General features: G+C 39.6%; 1 protein-coding gene across 1 annotated transcript; it reads left to right on the top strand.

Moving 5' to 3' along the window:
* The first annotated feature begins 56 nt into the window (after positions 1-56).
* LOC137982592 (conserved oligomeric Golgi complex subunit 3-like) lies at positions 57-19932 on the top strand. Its single transcript, XM_068829708.1, has 25 exons — positions 57-225; positions 978-1100; positions 2042-2103; positions 2196-2361; positions 4344-4418; positions 4526-4618; positions 5284-5412; positions 5642-5716; positions 6076-6119; positions 7004-7130; positions 7238-7329; positions 7656-7761; positions 8175-8208; positions 8346-8425; positions 8972-9046; positions 10542-10602; positions 11194-11288; positions 11622-11711; positions 13527-13730; positions 14729-14770; positions 15781-15873; positions 16668-16749; positions 17417-17544; positions 17886-17984; positions 18668-19932. Exons 1-25 carry the CDS (start codon positions 61-63, stop codon positions 18692-18694), a joined length of 2367 nt encoding a protein of 788 aa, XP_068685809.1. The 5' UTR covers positions 57-60; the 3' UTR covers positions 18695-19932.
* Positions 19933-21696: the final 1764 nt, after the last annotated feature.

Raw genomic sequence — 21696 nt, 5'->3', positions numbered from 1 at the left:
GCCACAGTTAATGCAGTATCGTAGTGTAGACCACAATGCAATTCGATTCCAAGTGCCAACATGGCGGCTCATGGAGGAGGATTTTCTACCTACTCTGCCGAAGTGAGGGAAAAATTAAGCCAATGGGATGTAAAAGATTTCAGTCTGGCGCCTCTTTCGGAGAAGCAGAGAAATAGTGTATTAGAACTGACTACTGTTGCAAGCGATCGCCCTCTTTTAGATGAGGTAAAAATACATTTACTGAAGACATACATATAAGCTTATTTTTACCTCTTCGCACATTTAACCCAATTTTTGTAGTGGTGTTGGACTTCCAAAGGCATAAAAGAAATATAATTAAATGTATGAATTTTGAAGTGGCTCCCAGCCTTTTCGTGAGTAGAGAGTTTATGCCACCAGGTTTGTGTCCTTTTGGCATAGTTGACATAGTTACCATCAAGGTGTGATTTTTTTGTAGTACTATGGCAAAGGCAATACAATACTTTATATTTTGTATGTTACTGTAATATACATACCAGTTATACAATGCATTCGAGTGGCATACCGTGGAATACCCCAAAAAAAGACAAGTGACGAATGGGATATTTCATGGTTTACCACAAGAAAGGGTTGCATAACTATTTTATACCATGCCATAGAAATAACAGTGGCCAGCATGATGGGAAGTTTGGGTGTGATACTGTTGAATTGCAGTGATTGATGGGAAGGTATGATGGAGTACTGGGGAATAAATAACAGCTTTCCTGCATTCTGGTTGGCTGTATTTTCTATGACATGGTATGAAGTAATGTACATAACTGTACATTTTGTATAACCTAATCCCACACTTCTTGCTGTTCCTAATTTAAACTTTGAGTTTGTATTAATGTGTAAAGAGGTGTATGAAGATGAAATAAAGAGACTAATAACTTGTGACTTGACTTGAAAGACAGAGCCCAGAGTTGTAATTATGTCAGCTGTTGTACATTATTGTTTAGTTGCCAGATGATGAATTTACAAATCTGCCAGCCAAGAGACTTCTGAGTGACAGCAGCAAAGAGGCTGCAATGGATATCTCAAGAGTTGATTTAGGATCAGAGAAGATTGAGAATGCGCAACAGGTCGGGTGTAGTCATCCCCCTAAAAATCATTGTACATCAACTTCCCACTTCCTTCCTGCCTTCTCCTCTCTTTCCTGGCCACAGATGTTCTGATTGGCTCTTCTGCAGAAATGTTTTTAGCATTTCTTTTCTAACCCAGCCAACATACCAGATAGTTGCCAAATGTACTGGCTTTGGAGACTTAAAGGGCCACAAGCTTATCTGTTTAGCAGTAAAGTGTTACCCTTATGAAGTGAACTTTATTATCATTAAAATTTATTTAAATGGGAGCACCTAGACCCCATCCAAATTATTACCCCATCAGTACGTTTTTTGTTTTTACAAAATGAAGTATAGAAGATTTATTCATAATTTGAGGGCATTTTAAAACCATTCACAACTCAGGCACACTAGGATGTCCCCAGTTGACAAGTGAAATTGTTTGGGGTTAGACAGAGTAAAATCTGTCTCACTCACAGGGGTCAATAAGTAAATAATTAACAGTAATTATTATTCATGAGTGCACATTGGATATGAGATGATAAATAGCCAACCAATGAGGCATATAGCGCCAGATTGGCTCTATATAACCCTTGGACACTTGGAAATTAATCACTCACTGAGAAACTATGTCCCCATTAAAGCCAATCAGTTTCCAGCTTGGCAGCACTTGACTCAATCAGTTTCCATATGAGGTCATTGGTATATATATCATCAAGGTACATAAGCTGATAACCAAGACTGGTTGTGCTAATCAGACAGCTTGAAACACAATTATATCCAAGGTTTAGAATTTAAAAATAAAACAATAAATGCTACTTGCGCTTGTTGGATATGAGATGATTATAGCCAACTTGGGGCAACACACCTCATTGGCTATCTATCATCTTTGCATGAACACATGCTCATAGAATAACAATAATTTTTTGCACATTTTTACGTACAGTGTTGTCTCCCTTTAGTTTTTTGCTTGGTTTGCAAATGTCGAAGCAAAAATGGAACAAGAGCAGGAGTCATCATACAGGTTTTAGAACTACATGTTTACAGCTCTTTTTGTTTTCACCAACAAAGAAGTCTAATCTAAACAATGAATTTATCCTTTATCTATCTTCTTAGGACATACGCAGCACAGCTGAGTTCATATCGCACTCATTGTGACAGCATTCTTAATGAGGTTGAAGCAGCTTTGCAGCACCTTCAGGATTTGAAGCAAAAACATTTACTTGTGTCCACAAAAACAGGAGCTCTTCACGAGGCCTGTGAACAACTTCTTCAGGATCAGGTTTTGTGTAACATTTACTGTGTCCTATCATTTTAGAAATTTCTGAAAAATTTTTGCCCTCCTTCAAGTGTTTGGTCCAACTTGCACACAGCAGGCCTTGCTTAGGACTCTTCCAGGAAAAACCATATGCTAGTCATGATGCAAGCCACATTCACAATTTATTGGACTTAAGGTGCTTGCACACTAGGGGTCATTTTGCAGCTACATGACCCCAGAATATGTATCGGTTTAAAAATATATGCCATACATATAACGCGGCAGCTCTTTTAACTTTCCTGTCCGTCTCAGGGTTCGAACATTCCAACTTCCAATCTTCAAATCTTCAAAGCAACTTCCTCTTCAGGACGGTGTCTTCCTTTTGGCTTTCAACAGCGCCTGTCACACATGGTGTACCACAGGGAAATGGCCTCAGCAAGTCATAATGATCAGTGATGCTTGTTTTGGTAACATGTAAATAGCACCAGAGTGAGTTGTTAGCCCACTGCTGGCCGGCTAGTGTGGAGGGAATGCCTCCTTCAAGCACCACTGCCATAGCCTGGTTTTGAGTTTGGAGCATCCATCTCCTAGACCAGTTGCCTTTGCCCAGCTAACAAGCCCGGTTTGCCTGACTATTTAACCCATAGTTGAGACAGGGGTTGCTGAGCAGCAGAGCATATCCACAATCTGCTGGGTCATGCATAATACAGCCAACGGGGCCCCAGCTCCTACGCACATCATATTTATGTTCCCTGATCAGAGGGTAAGCCGGTTGTGCCCCCTCCCACTGGGCCCCTCTTGGTCTGCGCCTGTGTAGTGGTTATTCCACAGATACCCCAACCTACCCTTCAGCAATCCACCTTTGGACTACCTCCAGGAAGATCAGGAAGTTTATCTATGTGCCGCCCAGGGGATGCATTGTATGGGCCGGAGGGCCAGCCCTTTGGACCAGCCCAGGGACATGTAGCGGCAATCAATTCCTGTTTCGTTCACGAGGGGACTGTAGCAGGCGCCTGTATCAAACATCAAATTGCACACCTTCATTCACAACTGCAGCCATTACATGTCCCAGGGACATGAAGCAGCAGTCAAATCATATTTCATACATACAGGTGGAGATGTAGCAGGCACTATTATAAGGGGCTCACAGCAGGGACAAAACTTATTTACGCACACACATTCGCAACTGCAGTTATTACGTGTCCCAGGGACGTGCAGCGGCCAGGTGTTGCATTGGCTGAGTTCTTTGTGTCACACGATTTCACACCGATGTTTTGTCACTCCAACATTCCCCGTCAAAGTTCATTTAGTCAAACTTCTCCTGGCATGTTGCAGCAACGAATGTCGCAGAAAGGGAGCTAGACAATCTGCAAGCCAGATTAGCAGCAAATTTCGCATTTAAGTCTAAGTTCCCAAGCTGTTCATGTGATAAAAACGTCCTTTTTGCAACATTCATTGCTGCAACAAGTCATGTCACATGAAGTTCGACCAAATGAACTTTGGCGTAACATGTTGCAGTGACAAAACATCGGTGTGAAATCGTGTGACATGAAGAACTCAGACAATGCAACACCTTGCAGCTGCATGTCCCTGGGACGCGTAAATGTTCTCTACATAGTCTTTGAATAAAATAGATAGATGTTCCAGGGACATGCTTATGGTGCAATTTCAATGTTCTGTGTGTACATGTTGTGATTTGGTTGGTGCTTCATGTCCCCGCTACAGGTTCCCGCTCCATGCCACATATACATTTATATGGAAATATATGATTTTAAAACTGTTACATGGCTACATGTTCTGGGTTCATGTACCCCTAGCTGAAAAATGACCCATAGTGTGCGAGCACCTTAAAGTGGTCCTATAACAAGTGCTATGATTTTCCACACCAAGCCTTGAGCTTTCATTAGCCCAACTTACAGCCTACACTTTGATACAATCTTTCAAGATTGTTCAGACTCTCACGCCATGCATTCTAATCTCTTGTTCAATGAATTGCTTTCTTTCAGACTAAGCTAATGAACATGGCTGAAAGTATCAGCAATAAACTGTCATATTTTAACGCCTTGGATCATCTTAGACATGTAAGTTTTCAGTGCTGTAGGAGCACTAGTGTTTTTTTTTTCAACCAGAAGAGTTTCAGTCGTAAGTGTTTTTATACAATCATGGCTTTTATCTTCTTTAATCCTAGAAACTCAACTCCCCAACTTTCTCTGTGACGAGTGAGTCCTTTGTTCCAATGTTAGCAAGACTTGACGAGTGTATTACATTTATATCCAGCAATGTAAGTCTTTCTGAGCACTTGAACTAAGACAGAGAAGTATTTCTAGGCTGGACTGAGGGATTCATTAGTGGACAGTATAATATATGTTATGGTTCAGAAAAATTCCTGGTTCAAATTTTTTTAAGCAGTTTAGTTTAGATTTTCCTTTGTTTTCATTGTTTTGTTTGGGAGTCAGTGTGGCCCAGTGGTTAGGGTGCTTGCCTTAAGATCCTGAGATCCCAGGTTCAAGGCCCGCTCTGACCACTCGTTGAATTTGTTCCTGGTATTTCCTGGTTCAATTTCCCAGCTGCATGTGTAAATAGCCAACTGGTTTGCCTCCAGCCTGTTCCATCGTTTTGTTGATTGTGTTTTAAGTATATTTTTGTATTTTATTTTTATGTTGTTTATTATGATAATGGTTACCGGTATTAGACAAAGAAGAAATTAAAAGAGTAATAATAATATGAGTAATTAAGAGTATTATTATTGGTCACTTGCAAGTTCCTATTGTATCCTGTAATAGGTAAATGTGTTAATGTTTGCAATAAGATGTTACTATGAATAACCTGTACAAAATATCCGCATTGGTAAATTATGGAGTTTAGATGTATGTTGAACGATTTGCTAAAAGGAAAAAAATAATTTGGAAGAGATCAACAGTCAGTATCTAACATTGTTTTCTGCAGCCTCAGTTTAAAGAGTGTCCAGTGTATCTTTTACGATTTAAACAATGTCTCAATCAAGCCCTCAATCAAGTGAAGTCTCATGTTGTAAGCTTGCTGAAAAATGCTACTTCACAAGTCTTAGCAAACAAGGTAAAGGACATCAAAAATATACCTAATGTGATTATAATGTTTAAGCCCTTTGCCCCTGAACCAGTGTCATGTACAAGTAAAATTGTTTGGCGTTAAACAGACTAAAATGTAATAAGGTGTAGCAGTCTTAAAAGATAGTGTGTTAAACACTGTGAAACAATGTTGTTCTGTGCAGTCCACATGTAAGGTGATGATTAAGACTTGTGTGGGATGTTGTGCTTGTTTTCAGGAAGGGGTCAATACCTCTGACAACTCATTTGCATTGTTCTATGGAAAATTCAGAACTTGTGCACCAAGAGTAAAGGTTTGTTCTGTTGTCTCTGATTGCATTATTGAGATTTTTTAAAGGACTAAGACATGAGGTAAACCTTGTCTCTGAGAGGATGGAAGCATTAGCCTTAAACATGCAGATTCTCTTTAGTTAAAACGGGAAATCAGACAATTAATTAATATTCTTGCTCTCAAGACAACATGCATATTATCACTGTGACAATGGTTGATGACATTATCTCTTCTGTACTGAGACACTAGAATAAAAAAGTTTTAGTGTCTCAAATTTTGTAACAATAATTATGTTATCAACGAGTGTTTTTTTTGAAAGCATAAAGTGCAATTTTCGATCCTTATTTGAGATTAACAAGGTCAAGTTTTCTTTGTTTTCAGAGTTTAATGGAACAGATTGAGCAAAGGAGTCACTTAAGCTCAGAGTAAGTACTCTTTGACTTTATTACCAAATTATTGGCTCTCTTAAAGTGCACCTAAACTCAAATATTTTTCGGCTACAATATTGATCAATCTCCCCACCAAAAGCAAACATGTTTTACCATTTTAATAATAATAATAATATTTAATATTTCTTAGGCGCAAATTAACATGTGAATATGATCAAATGCGCCTTATCTCACAAATTCGTTTTTTATATGCCGGGCAAGACACGTGCAGTTATCAAAAGGAGCAGTAATTTGGACCCACGATCGTGATGTAAAAGGCATAGGTCTATTCTCAATTTTACGTCACAAACTGCTTTGCAATGCAAAATTTCTTTGAAAAGAGGAATGCAAAGCAGTTTGTGACATGAAATTGAGAATAGACCCATGCCTCTCACATCATGGTGGTGGGTACAAATTACTGCTAGTCTACGTGGCTTGCATGGAACAGAAAAAGTGAAATTATGGTTGACAATGCTGACATACTTATGTTTGCTGTGGATGGGGAGATTTATATTAGGAACAAAAAATATTTGAGTTTATATAGGTGTACTTTAACTTACAGTTCAAGTAAGTTAAGCCTCACATTCAGTAGCTTTGCAAATTCACATTTTCTTTGTCAGTGGCTTGAGGAGTCTCTGCAGTCATCTGTTATCTAAGATGAATATAAACTTTTTCTTACTGTCTAGACTACCCAATCAACCTCACAATGTTACGCTTATACCAGTATTCCCAAAGTTCTAGGGGTGGGCAACAGTTACCACAAATCCTTTTAATAAAAACAACACAACATTCCAGGCTTACCATGGAATTTCCTTATCACTGAACTCTGTCCAAGGCTATTGTACTACTCATTAAATTGTTTTTTCTATTTAATTTGTCAGGTACGGCTCTCTTCTGAGTGACTGCCAACAGTGTTACCTGTCACAGCGCTCTCAGTTATTGACTCCCTGTGTCAGTGACGCTGTCGACAAATTGGCCAAGCAATATGAAAGAAATCCGTGTTCCCTGGTGAGAATATTCAACTTTTGATGTAGTAAGTATCATTTTAGCAGTTGAAATGAGCTTGAAGCACTTATATTGGTTGACTTAGGTTTTTCTTTTCTGTTGGCCTCTAGGTGCGTGCAGGCTGTTCAGTATTGATTCATGTCTGCCAAGATGAATATCAGTTGTATTATCACTTCTTCTCAAAGCCTAGTTCAGGTCTAGAGTAAGTTAATATCACTTTTAATTTATGGTTAATGTCATCAGGTGGTTGGATATTTTACTTGGTTGAGAGTGACCTCTCTTATTCCACTGATAAGTCAGTCAACCTGTCTGCTGACACATTGGTCAACCTGTCATGGATACAGCCCTATTAAGTTAGAGTAATAGTTGGATTGGATGACAAAGGCCAGAGGAATCATTGATGCAATGCAAAGCACATAACTTAAAAATGACTTTGACCAGGATTGTATAATGTCAGACAAAATCTGGCTTCATATTTTGACTCTTCTAACCTTATATACTTGTTAATGTTTCTCAATTCCATTTCAGCTCATTATTAGAAATTCTTTGTAGTATCTTATATGATTCACTACGTCCTGTTATCATACATATGAATCATATGGAAACTTTGACTGAACTGTGCACAATACTTAAGGTAAGCAATGGTGTATTTAGTCCTTGAGCATTTTTTCTTTTTGGTTAGTCTTTTATAAGCATGTCTCATGAAAAAAGTAGTTAACTCGAGACAAAGAGTGCCTAGAAATGTGGAGTTTGCTTTTATATTCACATTGTGGGCTCTGTGGTTGAAGAAAAAGAAGAAGTGCTTTTAGGGTAATCTGGTTACATTAAAGAATAGCTTGAATTTGAAGCAACTGAAGGTGGTGGCCTTGGTCCACAGGGGATACTTATGTAAAGGTGCTGACCCCACCAATTCATTGTACTTCAATATTGTCATTGCATTCAACATTTTATAGTTTCAGAAATGAGGAAGCAAGAATGAAAAAGTATAGTATTTTGATGGGTATAATAATGAATGCATGTTTTGCCATCACTTTTTTTTTATGGCAGGTGGAGATGATTGAAGATCATGTCCAACAAAAAGGCAAGTAATATATTCTTGTGACTTGGCTGATCAGGAAACTGTATTTTACATGTTTTAGTAACCATGAAAAATATGTGCATATAATTGCAAAGCAAATACAATGACCAGGCCCAACGGATGTTGTTGTTCACTTTAAGGTGAGGAGCTAGCTGCTTTTGAACTTGTAGTGTTACAAATGTTGGAAGATGTTCAAGAACGATTGGTCTACAGGGCTCAGGTAGGCATCATCAGGTAACATACTGATAAAATTATTTGGACTTGTATAAAAAATCACATGATCTCAACTACAATTTGGAATTAAAGGTGCAAGTAATCTTTTGAAAGTTCTAAAAATCACTCAAGCCCATAACGATCAATGCAAATCAATATATAGAAAATCACATCATCTTCTCATACACGTTGGTATTGTCTGTCTGACTTGTAAGAGAATGCCTTATAATGCACAAAACAAACTTTTCATGGTCGATTTGCAGTTATGAAGAAGTAATACTCTTGTTTGTGTTTTTTACGTTTTCTTTTTTCTTTTTGCACTTTGTTTGTATTAAGAGTAGCCAACCTTCTGCCAGCAATTTTTTTTAATGTGGTGGCTGTCAGTCATATCCATGTGGTTGTCATAGTAACATATCGGGACTCCACATAGTACTATTTAGTATGGAATGCCACTGCATTCATCCAAAAAGAATCAAGTAATTTTGTTGAGTCTATCATAACTACTGTAATATTTACCACTAAAGTAATTATTGCTGTCCATGTGACTCCACAGGCATACATTGAGAGTGACATCCAGAAATATTCACCTGCCCCTGGTGACCTAGCATACCCTGAGAAACTTATTATTGTAAGTACACTACAGCAGACATGATCAAGGTTATAAAGCCAAGCACAAGTAACTGGAGAAACAGCAGCTCAAATCAAAATGTTGGGAAACTACTTGCTGTCGACAGATGAAAGGACTGAAAAATCAGAGTTCTAGGCAGGATTTAAACCTATAACCTCTGAAACACCTGTCTACTAGAAGAAGTTCTTGTAGCTCATTGGGAGCAGGCGGGCCTCAGTTGGTTAGTGCGCGGCTTTTGGAGCAAGAGGTCCCTGGTTCAATTCTCAGTGACTTCAATGTCTGTTTCAACTTTCCTCAGATCCGTGTAGCTATAGCTTTAAATACCCGTAAAACAGAGCACTGACAGAGGGAGGGGGGTAAAGGTAAAGGGCGCACCGTCAGCTTCCATTGATACCAGTTTCATAACTGAAGGAACTACTGACGTTAAATAAAGTGCCTTTACTTCACTTTACCATTGGGAGAGCATCTAACCGTGGTATGGAAGTCCTAGATTTGAATCCTACCTAGGAATCCAACTTTTCAGTTGTCCTCTCACCTGTCACCAGCAACTAGTTTCCCTCCCTTCGCACAGGTGCATTAATTACACCTTAAACATCCATAGTTGCATTTGGAGTAAATCAAAATGTTGTTTTTGGATAAGAGGGTAAAACCTGAACACTCAGAGAAAATTATATGTCCTTTAGAACATGCCTCAAGCCTCACTAATTGACAGAGACTATAATTATTTTTAATGGTTGAGGCATTTTTTGTGAATAGTTTGATTTGGCAATCTCTTTTTGTCTGTATGTAAATAGCTCTAATTCATTTTGTAACATAGCCAGGTTAGTTCTTTAGATGTAACTACCCCAACCACTGTGTTTATTATATAAACGAAATTGTTTGATTGGCTGCTGGAGCTGAGTGGAGAACCAACAAACTTAACCCACACTTGATGCTGGATGGAAAGAGAATGCTCTCACCAGTGCACCAATTCTGTTTCCCTAAAAGGGGAAGACACTGTACAAAATTTTGTCATTTCACTTTCTTTAAGGATTGTGTGCAGTCTTTTAATTCTATTCTCTTTCAAACTTTCAATAAGAAATGTTATTATATGGCTTGTAATTAAAAAGCCATATAATAAACTACTTACTAACCACTCGGTCCGTACTGCTATGACCGCGGGCCAATATTCCCCAGTACGGCCCTCACGCTCGGTTAGTAAGAAGTTAGTACAATCGACTCACTTTCGATTTACAGAACAATTTTTGCTTTCTCGATCTCTCTCTTTCCACGTTACATGATACATATCAATCAAAGTTACACTCCATACCCATTCTTTAAATTTCGTACATTCTGTTGTCACACAATGAAGTGTAGCCAGATCGCGCCTGTAAATTTTGCCCTGAATGACACTAATATCCGGATTTCGACAGACACTTTTAAACCTGAAAAAGATTTTGCTTGAACCTTGTGTCAATTTTTGTTTGCATGGTGATTTGTGTGTTTTTGTTTTTAGATGGCAAGTGATGCAGAGAAAGAGGAGAAAAGTCCTGAAGGTGAAGAAAAAAAATCAAGTGGTGAGAAAGGGGCTTTTAACAATGTTACGTAAGGCATAGTTTAGCTGCTGCCTTATCATTGACCAACCGTTTTGCTCAGTTGGTTGATCATCATAGTACTTATCATCAGGAGGTCATGGCGTCTGGCCATTCCAACACACAGGAAGAAAGTGTTGCCTTTGGGCAGTTTTGATTTTTCTTTTGCCATGTGACTCCAGCCTCATCCAAAGTGCTTTGCTGACGTTTTAAAAGTCCTCTTGACATCCTACTTCCAGGGCCACTTAATTGTGTCCTGGGCAACCATGAAGTCAAAGAATGTGGCCAAGCTGGCCACCAAGCACTGGAGTTAAGTTGTAGCCCTGCTTTGTAATTTCACCTGCAAATGGTTACCCTGTGATGTATCTACAAATGAAACCAACTCTATTCTTAAAGAGTAGAGCACAGAATTCCTGGTTTTGTGGTCTAACATCTTCTCTCCAGCAAAGGTGACCAGCTTGGTATGAAATATAAGAGACGCACATGAAATTATACTAAAGAGGCCAGGCCATGTAAGCAGGAACAGCTTTGAGTCAAGAACATGGAGATGCAGATTCTTATGTTTTTGTTTTTCAGAGTTGCCAGCAGCCCTTGCTGATTTACAGGGAATGTGGTACCCAACAGTTAGACGTACACTGGTTTGTCTTTCCAAGCTTTACCGTTGCATTTCGGTAAATTGTTCTTTTTCTTCATTGGCCAAACACTGAAAGCACATGTAGCTTTAACTCTTTTTTGGAGCTCTTCTTTCTTTCTTTCTTTGTTTATTTATTAAATTAACATTCACTATGTCCGTTGATACATTTGCAAGATTGCCACATTTGGACAGTGTCTGCCCTTGCAGTATAGCAGGTCTAATGGCCCGGCTACCATGAGTCTCCTGGAACTCAGTGGAAGTGCATCTGAACTAGCACAGTCCACGGTCCAGGAACGTGCCAATCCTGCACAAAAAGAGCCAATGAAAGAAGCATAATGATATAACCTTGATTTTGTTTTTCAATTCATAGAAAGAGACATTTGAGGGATTATCTCAAGAAGCTTTATCACTTTGCATCCAGTCTCTTAAAACAGCAAGTGCACTCATCACACAAAGAAAGGTGCTAAATCGACCATATTCGTATTCTCAGTATGTGACTGGAACTACAGTCCCGGACAAAATTGTTGAAACACTTTACAATACCTTGCCCTCCCACAATGTTGTTTTGGCAATTGGGGCTCAGAAACTGGCTTTAAAACAACATTGTGAGGAGAGAGTGAGCTGCGAAAACTTCAGATCTGTATAGTCGTGTACTGTTCCAACGAATTTTGTCACAGACTGTAGCTTGCAGTGGAGGCTAATGCAGGGGAAATTTTTTCAATTGCAAATACTTTTTAATATATTCCCCCGCATTAGCCTCCATTGCAAGCTAGTTCCAGTCCAATACTGGGAATACGAATATGGTCTATTGTGGATACTGTGTTTTCAATCTCTTTTATCTTCTTAAATCTTGTTCTCTTTACCATCCACACCATCTCGTTATCCTTATCGCATTAATTATTGTATTCACGCTTCCTTCAAGTCCTGAGATCATCACTTAGCATTATTCTTCTTTCTTGCCTTTATCTTGATCGTCGTCATCAATGCCGCAATCTTTGTTGATTTAAAAGTAACTCAAAACAAAAGCAACACCCTATGATTATCTGTGTTACACTTTGTGGAAAAATGAACTCTTGAATAAGCTCGTGAAACTTGACCCCACACTTGATCCATCACAAAACCTCTCACTGAAATTTGGCATCAAATGGGGAGATAAGGTCTGTTTGCTGTGACAAATTGATTAAAAAGTAAGCTCATGTTTCAAGTGTTACTTCTTGTATTCAGTTTTCACCAAACATTATTGATGCCGATACCATTGCTACTGTAAGGACCAGAGCCCCAATCTTCTCTGCAAGTGTTGGTAGGGATAGCCCAGTGGTAAGGGCACTCATCTCCCACCAATGTGGCTCGGGTTCGATTCCCAGACTCGGCGTCATATGTGGGCTGAGTTTATTGGTTTTCTACTCTGCACCAAGACGTTCTTCTCCGGGTACTCTGGTTTTCCCCTCACCTAAAAAACCAACCTTTGATTTGACTTGCGTTAAATTACTTACCGGTATTTCAGTTTACAGTGTCTCCAATTAGTGCTCCAGCACTAAATACATCTGCATCTACATTTTCCAGCACTTAGTAAAGTCCCTTTTTGACTTAAGACTGTTTCTGCTTAGGTGGTCCCATGTACCATAAGCCTTTTTAAAGATATCACTGCCAAGCCGTCCACTTCTACTGGAGAGTATTGGACAGCCACAACACCGGGGATTCCATCCCCTACTCTTTTCGAACAGTGTGTGGGTTCTTTAACGTCCCACAGGGAACTCATGAACGTGGAGTTGGGGAAAGGAAAGGAATTTTATTTACGTGTCTATTCGTTCTTCCGCTGATGCACTAACTGGGGACACTGTAAACTGAAACCAACAATTAACGCAAATCAAGTCGAATGTTGGTTTTTGTGGAGAGGGGAAAACCGGAGTACCCGGAGAAAATTCCCCTCGGTGCAGTGTAGACAACCAACCAACTCAACCCACAAAGGACGCCAAGTCTGGGAATCGAATCGAACCCGGGCAACATTGGTGGGAGGCGAGTGTTCTCACCCCTGCACCATCCTTGCACCTTTTATCTGCAAAGACTTTAAAGTCTAGTCATTTGCAGATGAAGTTACAAAGGCAGCAATTTCTCCTCAGTTATTTTAAGATCCTGAGTGTTGATCCAGCCAGGGTTCGAATCCGCAACCTCTCGCATGACAGCCCCATGCTCAATCAACTGAGCCACCGGTGTCCGCTGAAGTTCATTATCATTAGGCATTTTTTGACATTCTTTGCTTCTGTTTGTTTCTCAGGATGCAGTCAATGGTCACTTGTTCCTGATCAAGCATCTGTTGATCCTCAGAGAGCAAATTGCACCTTTTGATGTTGATTTTGCAGTGAAAGAAATGTCTCTCGATTTTAGCAAGATGAAAACGGCTGCATACGGACTGTGGAGTCATAGCAACAGATTGTTTGCCCTCAGTAGTAGTAATGCTCTTTTGGAGTTTCTGTTAGATGTGAGTTGAAAACGTCACTTGTGTGTTCGCGAAATGACTTCAGTGATTATGGGCGAATCATTTTGTCGGTGAAACGACGATAAAATTAATCTACTCTTACACCTTCCAATCCTACTTGTTTTAAAGTCTTACCTCGAAGCTTTCATTCGGGTTAGGGGAGATCAAGGGACTTGCTTTTCACAGAAAATAATTTTTTGATTTTTTTTTTTAGCTTTTGAGGAGAAAGAACCTCTCTAATGTACAACAAAACGTTTCGGCTGCCAGCGAGTTAAATCCGTTCGAATCATGTTGCACCCACTTCATCATTAACTTTGATCTTTGATTATACTTGTGGTATTAAGCTTAATATTTATACACCCATACAGTACTGAATTGCTAGCTTCGGGGGCCCGATATATTTTAGAGGAACCTTGAAAACTGTTCTAAGTACAAGGAGCAAACTCGAACTGGTAGAACTCGATCGAGGAGAGAAGCGTTTAAACTTCCTCCAACGTAGTTTCACAATCCAGCGTTCCTTAGTAATGCCCTGGAGGACATTTCCGTGAGCATATTCTAACTTGGAAATTTTTTTTGTGAGGTGGTTGTCCTTAGAAACTAATTGTTGGCTCAGTGGTGAGGGCACTCATCTCCTACCAATGCGACCCGGGTTCGATTCCCAGACTCGGCGTCATATGTGGGTTGACTTTGTTGGTTCTCTACTCTGCTCCGCTCAGGTTTTTTCTAGGTTCTCCGGTTTTCCGCTCTCCTCAAAAATATCAACATTTGATTTAAGTTGATTTCAATTTACAGTGTCTCGAATAAGTCCCCCTGCGCTAGAAGACTAGACACTTAAATAAAGTTCATCATCGTTATCATTTCCCTGAAGAGCTGCTCAGTTTATGCCCCCATCCGATCCGTACGTAACATAAATGGGCCCTTTTCTTCCTTCTCTTCCAAGATGATGGCATATTGCTTAATAATAATATTTAACGTTCTATATTATCTTTGTGGTTTGCTAGGGAGCTCCTCAACTGACAGAAAACTACTTGGATTCAAAAAAGGTGGGTGCAGAGCATACAAAGCAGTAATTCGCGGAAGGTCAACAAAACGCTTCTTCATTATAATATACTCCTTTTAGTTGTTCATCTTTTTAATCTTTTAGAGCGGTTTTCAATTGAGTGTCGAAAGTAATTTGCGAATTACTTTGGTTTATGATTACTTCACTCAGTGATTGGTTCAAAGTTCTCGCGCCACTTTTTCAAGTGAAACCAAAACCAATCGTGGCTTGCGCGTGCTTATTTTCCCACGCTTTGTGTCGGCTACGTGTAATTACTTCGAGTTTTGATTGGTTTACTGGATTGTCTCCGTCCTTTTTGATTGGTTAAAGTAATTACTTTGGTTTTGGTTTTACGACACTCATTTGAAAACCACTCTAATCAAGGTAATAGACCATATTCGTATTCTCGGTATTGGACTGGAACTAGCTTGCAATGGAGGCTAATGCGGGGGAATATATTAGAAAGTATTTGCATTTGAAAAGATTCCCCCGCATTAGCCTCCATTGCAAGCTAGTTCCAGTCCAATACCGAGAATACGAATATGGTCTATTGCTACTAGCTCTTACTAATGCTAATCCGGCAATGGAGGGGCCAGCAGTCGCTCAATTTCCATGATATGGCATTACAATTTCATTTACATACTATAAATTACGATTAAAATTACATGGTATGAAATTACAAATTACATAGTACGAAAATAATCGAAGTAATTAAATTAATATTTTAAAGTAGTGGCCTTTCTTCGGATAAATTCTGGATAAGATGCCGATCTAACAACAACAGCTGATAACGTGTTACATAGAGGGATTGAGAATGTCAGTAGTTGTTGTTGTTGCTCTGATGGCGTCTCTCCTGTGAGTTTGTGGCTCTTACTTTCATTGGCAATGATGTCTTTGTTTCCTTTCCTGTGCAACTAGAGCTAATTTATGGGGGGATGTACGCCCATGAGTTGAAGAGTTTTTTTTATTATTTATTCTTTTGCTCGATTTTTTTCCGTTTTTTTTTTTCAAAAGGATGTGGACGTCGAACTCCGAATTGTGTGTGAACAGTTCATTCAAAATGTGTCTGAAGCTCTCATTGCCCCCTTGTCAGCATTTCTGGCAAAGGTAAGACTTTAGATGATTTCTATGGCACACGACGCGACAAAGCCAGGCTTAAACCATCGGTGTGTGTAACTTGGCCGGACAGTTTGAAGCGCCCGTCTCACCATCGCTTGATCTATCTACAATCTTGGACGAAACTCGTTGGGAAAATGTGACGCTTTAATTTGTCTGTGCGATAAAGAGTACATTCTTCCTACTTTCCCCCCTGCCCCGCCCATTCCGATGTTGTTTTAAAAAGCGACCAAAGGCTTGCACAGTATTTTGCATCACAATTCCAACATTGGTATGGGGGGAAGGGGGGAAGGACCAAGATATTTTGTGAGTGCGTGCCAAATGATTCTTAAGCTAAAATTTTTCCCAAGAGTTTTGTCCAAGATTGTAGCTCCAACATTTTCTCTTGCAGGCAAATGAAAAAAACAACAACCAGTGAGAGAATTATGGAAGATGAATTGAGATAATTACATTTAAAAGCACTGGAGTGCACGCGCCTCCCCTTAAGCTTGCGCTTAAACTCGTTTAGGGAAGCGAGGCGCCCTTTTCGGCTCTTCGCGAAAGGGACTCTTCGCGCACGCTCGTATTTCGCATGCTTTTCTGTCTCCATCAAAATTTAATTAGCTGTGCTTACCGAGGGTTTTGAGAAGAGAACACTGAGTGTTACAAATATGTCATTTTTCGAAGACATTTGAATAAATTTTGAATCTCCCATCCTCGGAGGTAGTCAGCCATGGGGCATGGGGGAGAAAACGAGCCGGATCTCACAATCATCTTATATTTTCTTTCCGTTCAATAATATATAGGTCACAGTTATCAAGAACCTTGCTGAAGAAGAAGGAAAGGATTCCAAAGCTTTCCTTAAACAACAACCTTTTGCAAAACCAGGTAAACTGTTTGTTGGATATTAGTATATCATTGCAGAAGTCCAGATTTGTTGTATGAGAGCAGCCCTTATTGTGGAGAAGCTCCTTTTTAAAGCCTCCTTCTCCTCTGCGCAATGCACAAATGTCTTCTTGAATATATACAACATTTTACACATTTTAAAGCTTCCAACAACCTGCTGTGTGCTTCATCACCCAACAAGCGTCAAGACGGTGTTAGCGAACGAGTATTTCACGAAGCAACTGTGTTCGTTCAGTAATTTTTTTTTTATTAGATCGACATATCAAATGTCATTTATCTTCCAGTTGTAGGACAACAATTGGATAATTGACATCTAATCATGCCATAATATAGTTGTCAACTTTTATATTATTGCTATATTCTTTATTTTTCCGCTTTCCCCGAAAACATATCAAAATACACTTTCTCTTTTAAAAATACACTTTCTCTTTTAGAATTTTGAAAATCTAGCGCATGAATCAGTGATTTGCTTTCGTATAATGTGAAGAGCTATACCGATTTCCGATTGCGCAATCGGCCTCGGCTCTTTACTTTATCAGATAACACGGCCCTTGATCAGCATCTCAACCCTATTCGATTCTGTTCAATCTCAGTTCACCGCTGGCCCACCAAAATCTTCCCCGTAACTTCCCCTCTCCTTGACTTTTAGAGAATGTCCGTAAGGTTGTAAGTGAGACATACATGCTGTTGAAGTCTAAACTGACCAGCACACTTCAGAGCATGGCTCTTTTCCTGGCCAATAAGGACACAGAATACATCCTGTTTAAACCTGTCAAGGTAATAATATTGCAGACCTTTGCAATTATTAAATCTATCTTGTTGATGGTGAGAATGATGACGTTTGCGACGACGGTGACGACATTGATGACGTTGACGATGATGGTTATGATGATGACGACGATGTCGATGACGTTGGCGATGACGAGGATGACAATGATGACGTTGACACAAATGATGATGATGGTAACAACGACGTTACTGGAAGGAAGAGGCTAAATCACCTCCGACTACGCCTTCTCCAGTAGTCCATTGTCGCGTTGGCGGTTCATAACGTTTTTTCGAGTTACTAGTTACTTGATCTTCGAATAGAAACAAATTAGAGGTTTTTAATTTTTCAGGCAAAAGTTCAAGAGTATTATAAACAGATGAATGACTTGGTAGCGGAAACATACTCCGAGGAAGATCAGCAAATAATTGGATGTCCCTCTATTCAACAGGTAGGAGGTGGAAACACATTGTTTGAAAGGCTGCGGACTCGCGAGTGATTGGGAATCGTTTATAACGCAGCTCCGCTTTTACTAGACTTGGCTAAATCTATAGAATGTATATTAAATTCCACTTATTATCGTTGTTAAATAATTGCGGGAGACGATGGAGTCCTTTTCACAATCAGGTCATTGGCATTTTTACAGCCATCAAAAAGAGTAGATTTCCGGTAAAGTCGTACTCGTCCTGCACTTTCCAGGACAACCGCTGTAAACACTAACCGCTGTGCAGAAGCACATGACCTTCTGTGTAACTTGTACATCTTTTCAACAAAGTTGGCGATTTTTGGACGCCAATTTTATGTCCAAATATGGACAAAAATAAGATCGAAGCTGCACGCGCAACGTTACATCCAATTTTTAAACTCAAAGAAACCCAGCTCTGAACCAGAGTTAAACGCTTTAAGGTCATCAGTTTGTGGTAAGTGTTGTGGTCAGTTAGCAAGAACATTCCGTATCTCATTAGTTAACAGTCTTGCAAGAGGTGTATTCAAACCTTCCGCAAAAAACTTGAGGATGGACAAACAGAAACGTCAAAAAATCATCGACCCCTATTATTAATTAAGTGGAAAAATTGTACGCTGTAAAGCAACCAATGGTGTGCATTCTAATATGGATTTGTTGTACGGTTTCAGGTTTCTCTTCTGTTGGCTGTATCGTGAAGAGTTCCACGTTCTGGCTTTACTATAGCTTAGGGCTTGGCGTTTTCAAGTCACACAACTTGTCGTACTAATGAACTGCTGAGAAAATCGCATTGACAAAACACCTTTTCTGGCTCTTTAGGCCCGATTTAGACGGTACGATATTTGTCGCATGCGACAAGCTTACGAGAGGCCTTCAATTCGTTTAGGATTGTCGCGTTCGTCAGAAAATGTCGTAGCATTTTGAAACATGTTTTAAAACGCTGCGACAATCGTAAGTCATATCGCAGGTCTGTCGTAAGCTTGTCGCATGCGCCAAAAATCGTACCGTGTAAATGGGCCTTTAGATTCCTTCGCAACAATGGCACAGGGTACTTGAGAAAATTTCCACTCTCGTTTGAGCGATGCGAGAATCACCAACTGATGTCGCACTCTTGAATGCATGGGATCAGTTCTCGTGCAACAACGCTGTCCTTTTTGTCTCTTGGTGAAGTAACGGTTAAAAAAAATATATTTCTAATATTTCGGAAACTGTCAAGGTTTAGTAAGACCTACTTTCAATTCGAAGCATTCTAGATTTCTATAAAATAGGTTGGTCTCTTGATGACCAAAGAGCGGAAAAAAGGAAGGAAAAATAGATTATGGCAACGTAACTGATGAAAATTGTAAAATAATGTTAGTTCACTGTATGTTTAAGGTATTTATAAGGTTCGTAATCATAGGTGACAGATGAGGACTGATTCGAAATTGCTGCAGTGAAAACCACTGCAGTGACGACGTCGATTACACTGCATCGTTATTTATCACGGCTATTTATCCGTCGTCGTAATATTAATATTTCCCATCACCAGTTTTACCGTCCTCAGAAGCTTACTAGTAGTAGCAAACAGCTACACATTCAATAATCCTTTTCTCTGGTTTCATAGATATCTAGGACATCTTAAATTTTATGCATATGTGACGTAAGCGGTGTCACGATGTGTTGATTGGTTGAGAAAACCTTGAAGAGATCGACGGTCAGTTTTAGGCTCCGGATTATGAACACCTTCCCCCGTAGATTGTTGCACAGCGTTCATCGAGGTGGGGGGGGGGAGGCGCTGTTTGCTACTACTGTGTGAGTAAGGAAAGGGTTGAAAAGCAAGGCATGTATCACTATTTTTGAACTGTTTTCGGTTTACGTCGATGAAGAACTTACCCAATAATCCTTGATTGTAAAGTTATCTCACTTGGGCTAACATTGAATTAAAAAGTCTACTGTAGCTTGTGATTATTTGTCCTGCTTATGTTTTTCAGTAAACGACGTGCTTTGCGTAAGCTATGCCGCGAATCAATTGTGTCTGTAGTTTATCGTGTAGTATTAAAATATTCCATCTCTAAACAAGCTGACCCTAAGAAGACTTCTGAAGGTGGCAGTTATTTGTGATGGACCCAGTTCGGCATCAAGACCATTCTTCACTTTTACGAGAGAATTTGCTCTTTCTTAGTAAAAAATGAGACCTTTGGTTTTCAAGAGAAGGGAACCAAGTGGTATCAGTATTTTGACTACGGGACATCACCTGTTAAGCAAATTACAGAAAATAGTCTAAGAATTTGTAATCAGCTTTTCACGGGACAAGTTGCGTGGGAAGCAGTTGTGGATGCAAAACGTGAGTTTGGTTGCAACTCAGTGATGACTGAAGCCGAGTGAAAGTCATAAGCCGAGTTTTCATCATCATCAGTCCTTTTTGCGCCATGGGACGCATAAGGCCTCGAAGCCGAGTTTTAGGAGTGCAAAAAAACTTTGGTGTCATGAGAATAGAATGCAAATTAGGTTTTTACACCTTCATTGCAATCCAACCTTACAAATATTCACAAATACAAAAATGAAAATCGAGTCGCTCTGGTTAAGGGAGATTTAGATTAAATACATTGTTTTGAAAGCTCATTTTCAAACCGTTAATTAAAATTAATGTGTTTTCACTGAAGTCGACTTTCCAACCATTTCGCGGGGACTGAATTTGCCGAGTGAAAAAGAGTTGTTATATTGTGGAGCCATAAATTGTAGCCGATAGCGTAACAGCACTGTGTCTAGGAAACATTCTCAAGTGAACAGCAATATAGGAATTCTCGGCGATGACACAATAGAGTAGACACCCCGTCCAACAAGGCTCAACTCTACTGACAATCACAAACGCGTGGCTAATAGACCATATTCGTATTCTCAGTATTGGACTGGAACTATCGTAGCTTGCAATGGAGGCTAATGCAGGGAAATCTTTTCAAAGGCAAATACTTTTTAATGTATTCCCCCGCATTAGCCTCGATTGCAAGCTAGTTCCAGTCCAATACTGGGAATACGAATATGATCTATTATAGTATACTACGATGACGACGAGACTTGCCGAATTTTTTAACGTAGTCACCCACAGGCATCCCACGTAAAAAAATATGATATCAACAAGGTGAGAGATTCAGTAAAAAGTCCTATACTGAAAATCAATAATTGAAGATGATGGGGTTCAGTGATACGTTGATAAGGCCGAGATACCCGCGTTCATTTTTACTCATGGTAGAAAAACACGGCCGATCAAATAAGATCTTTCAAATGAAATTTTGTTGTGATTAAACATGCTTACTCTGTCTAGAGTTCGAATTTCAATGAAGGGGGAGTCCCTTCCATGAAAATCGAAGAAAATGAATGATATACACGCAACTCGTGCATGTTTACGATTGCTTCCAAAGTCGCCCAGTACCACAGGATTCCCAAGATTTGTCTACCTTTATTACCTGGTTCTACAATTGGCGACAAAATTGTTGACATACTGACCATTTCTACCCCTATGCTGTATTTCTTCTATCTTTTAGCCATCTTTGGTAGTTCAATTCGCCCCCTTCCCCACTATATAATGTTGTTGCGTGATTCCCAGGATAGGCAACATTAAATGGGAGAGGGGAGGGGGGTCTTATCAATAATTTAGAGCATGATTCAAATTACAGGGTTATTTTACTCTTAAAAAGAACTGTTTAAACACAATGTGTCAACT

Source organism: Montipora foliosa, chromosome 13, assembly GCF_036669935.1.
Source record: "Montipora foliosa isolate CH-2021 chromosome 13, ASM3666993v2, whole genome shotgun sequence".
Classification (NCBI taxonomy): Eukaryota; Metazoa; Cnidaria; class Anthozoa; order Scleractinia; family Acroporidae; genus Montipora; species Montipora foliosa.
The sequence above is the reverse complement of the archived record's forward strand: the minus strand, read 5'-3'. Positions and strand labels throughout refer to the sequence as shown.

Excerpts from the sequence above, each read along its gene's own strand:
- LOC137982592 (XM_068829708.1), top strand. The coding sequence starts at position 61 with ATGGCGGCTCATGGAGGAGGATTTTCTACCTACTCTGCCGAAGTGAGG. Across the intron at positions 2,362-4,343 it reads AACAACTTCTTCAGGATCAG|ACTAAGCTAATGAACATGGC; the intron begins GTTTTGTGTAAC and ends GCTTTCTTTCAG. Across the intron at positions 13,731-14,728 it reads TTTTGGAGTTTCTGTTAGAT|GGAGCTCCTCAACTGACAGA; the intron begins GTGAGTTGAAAA and ends GTGGTTTGCTAG.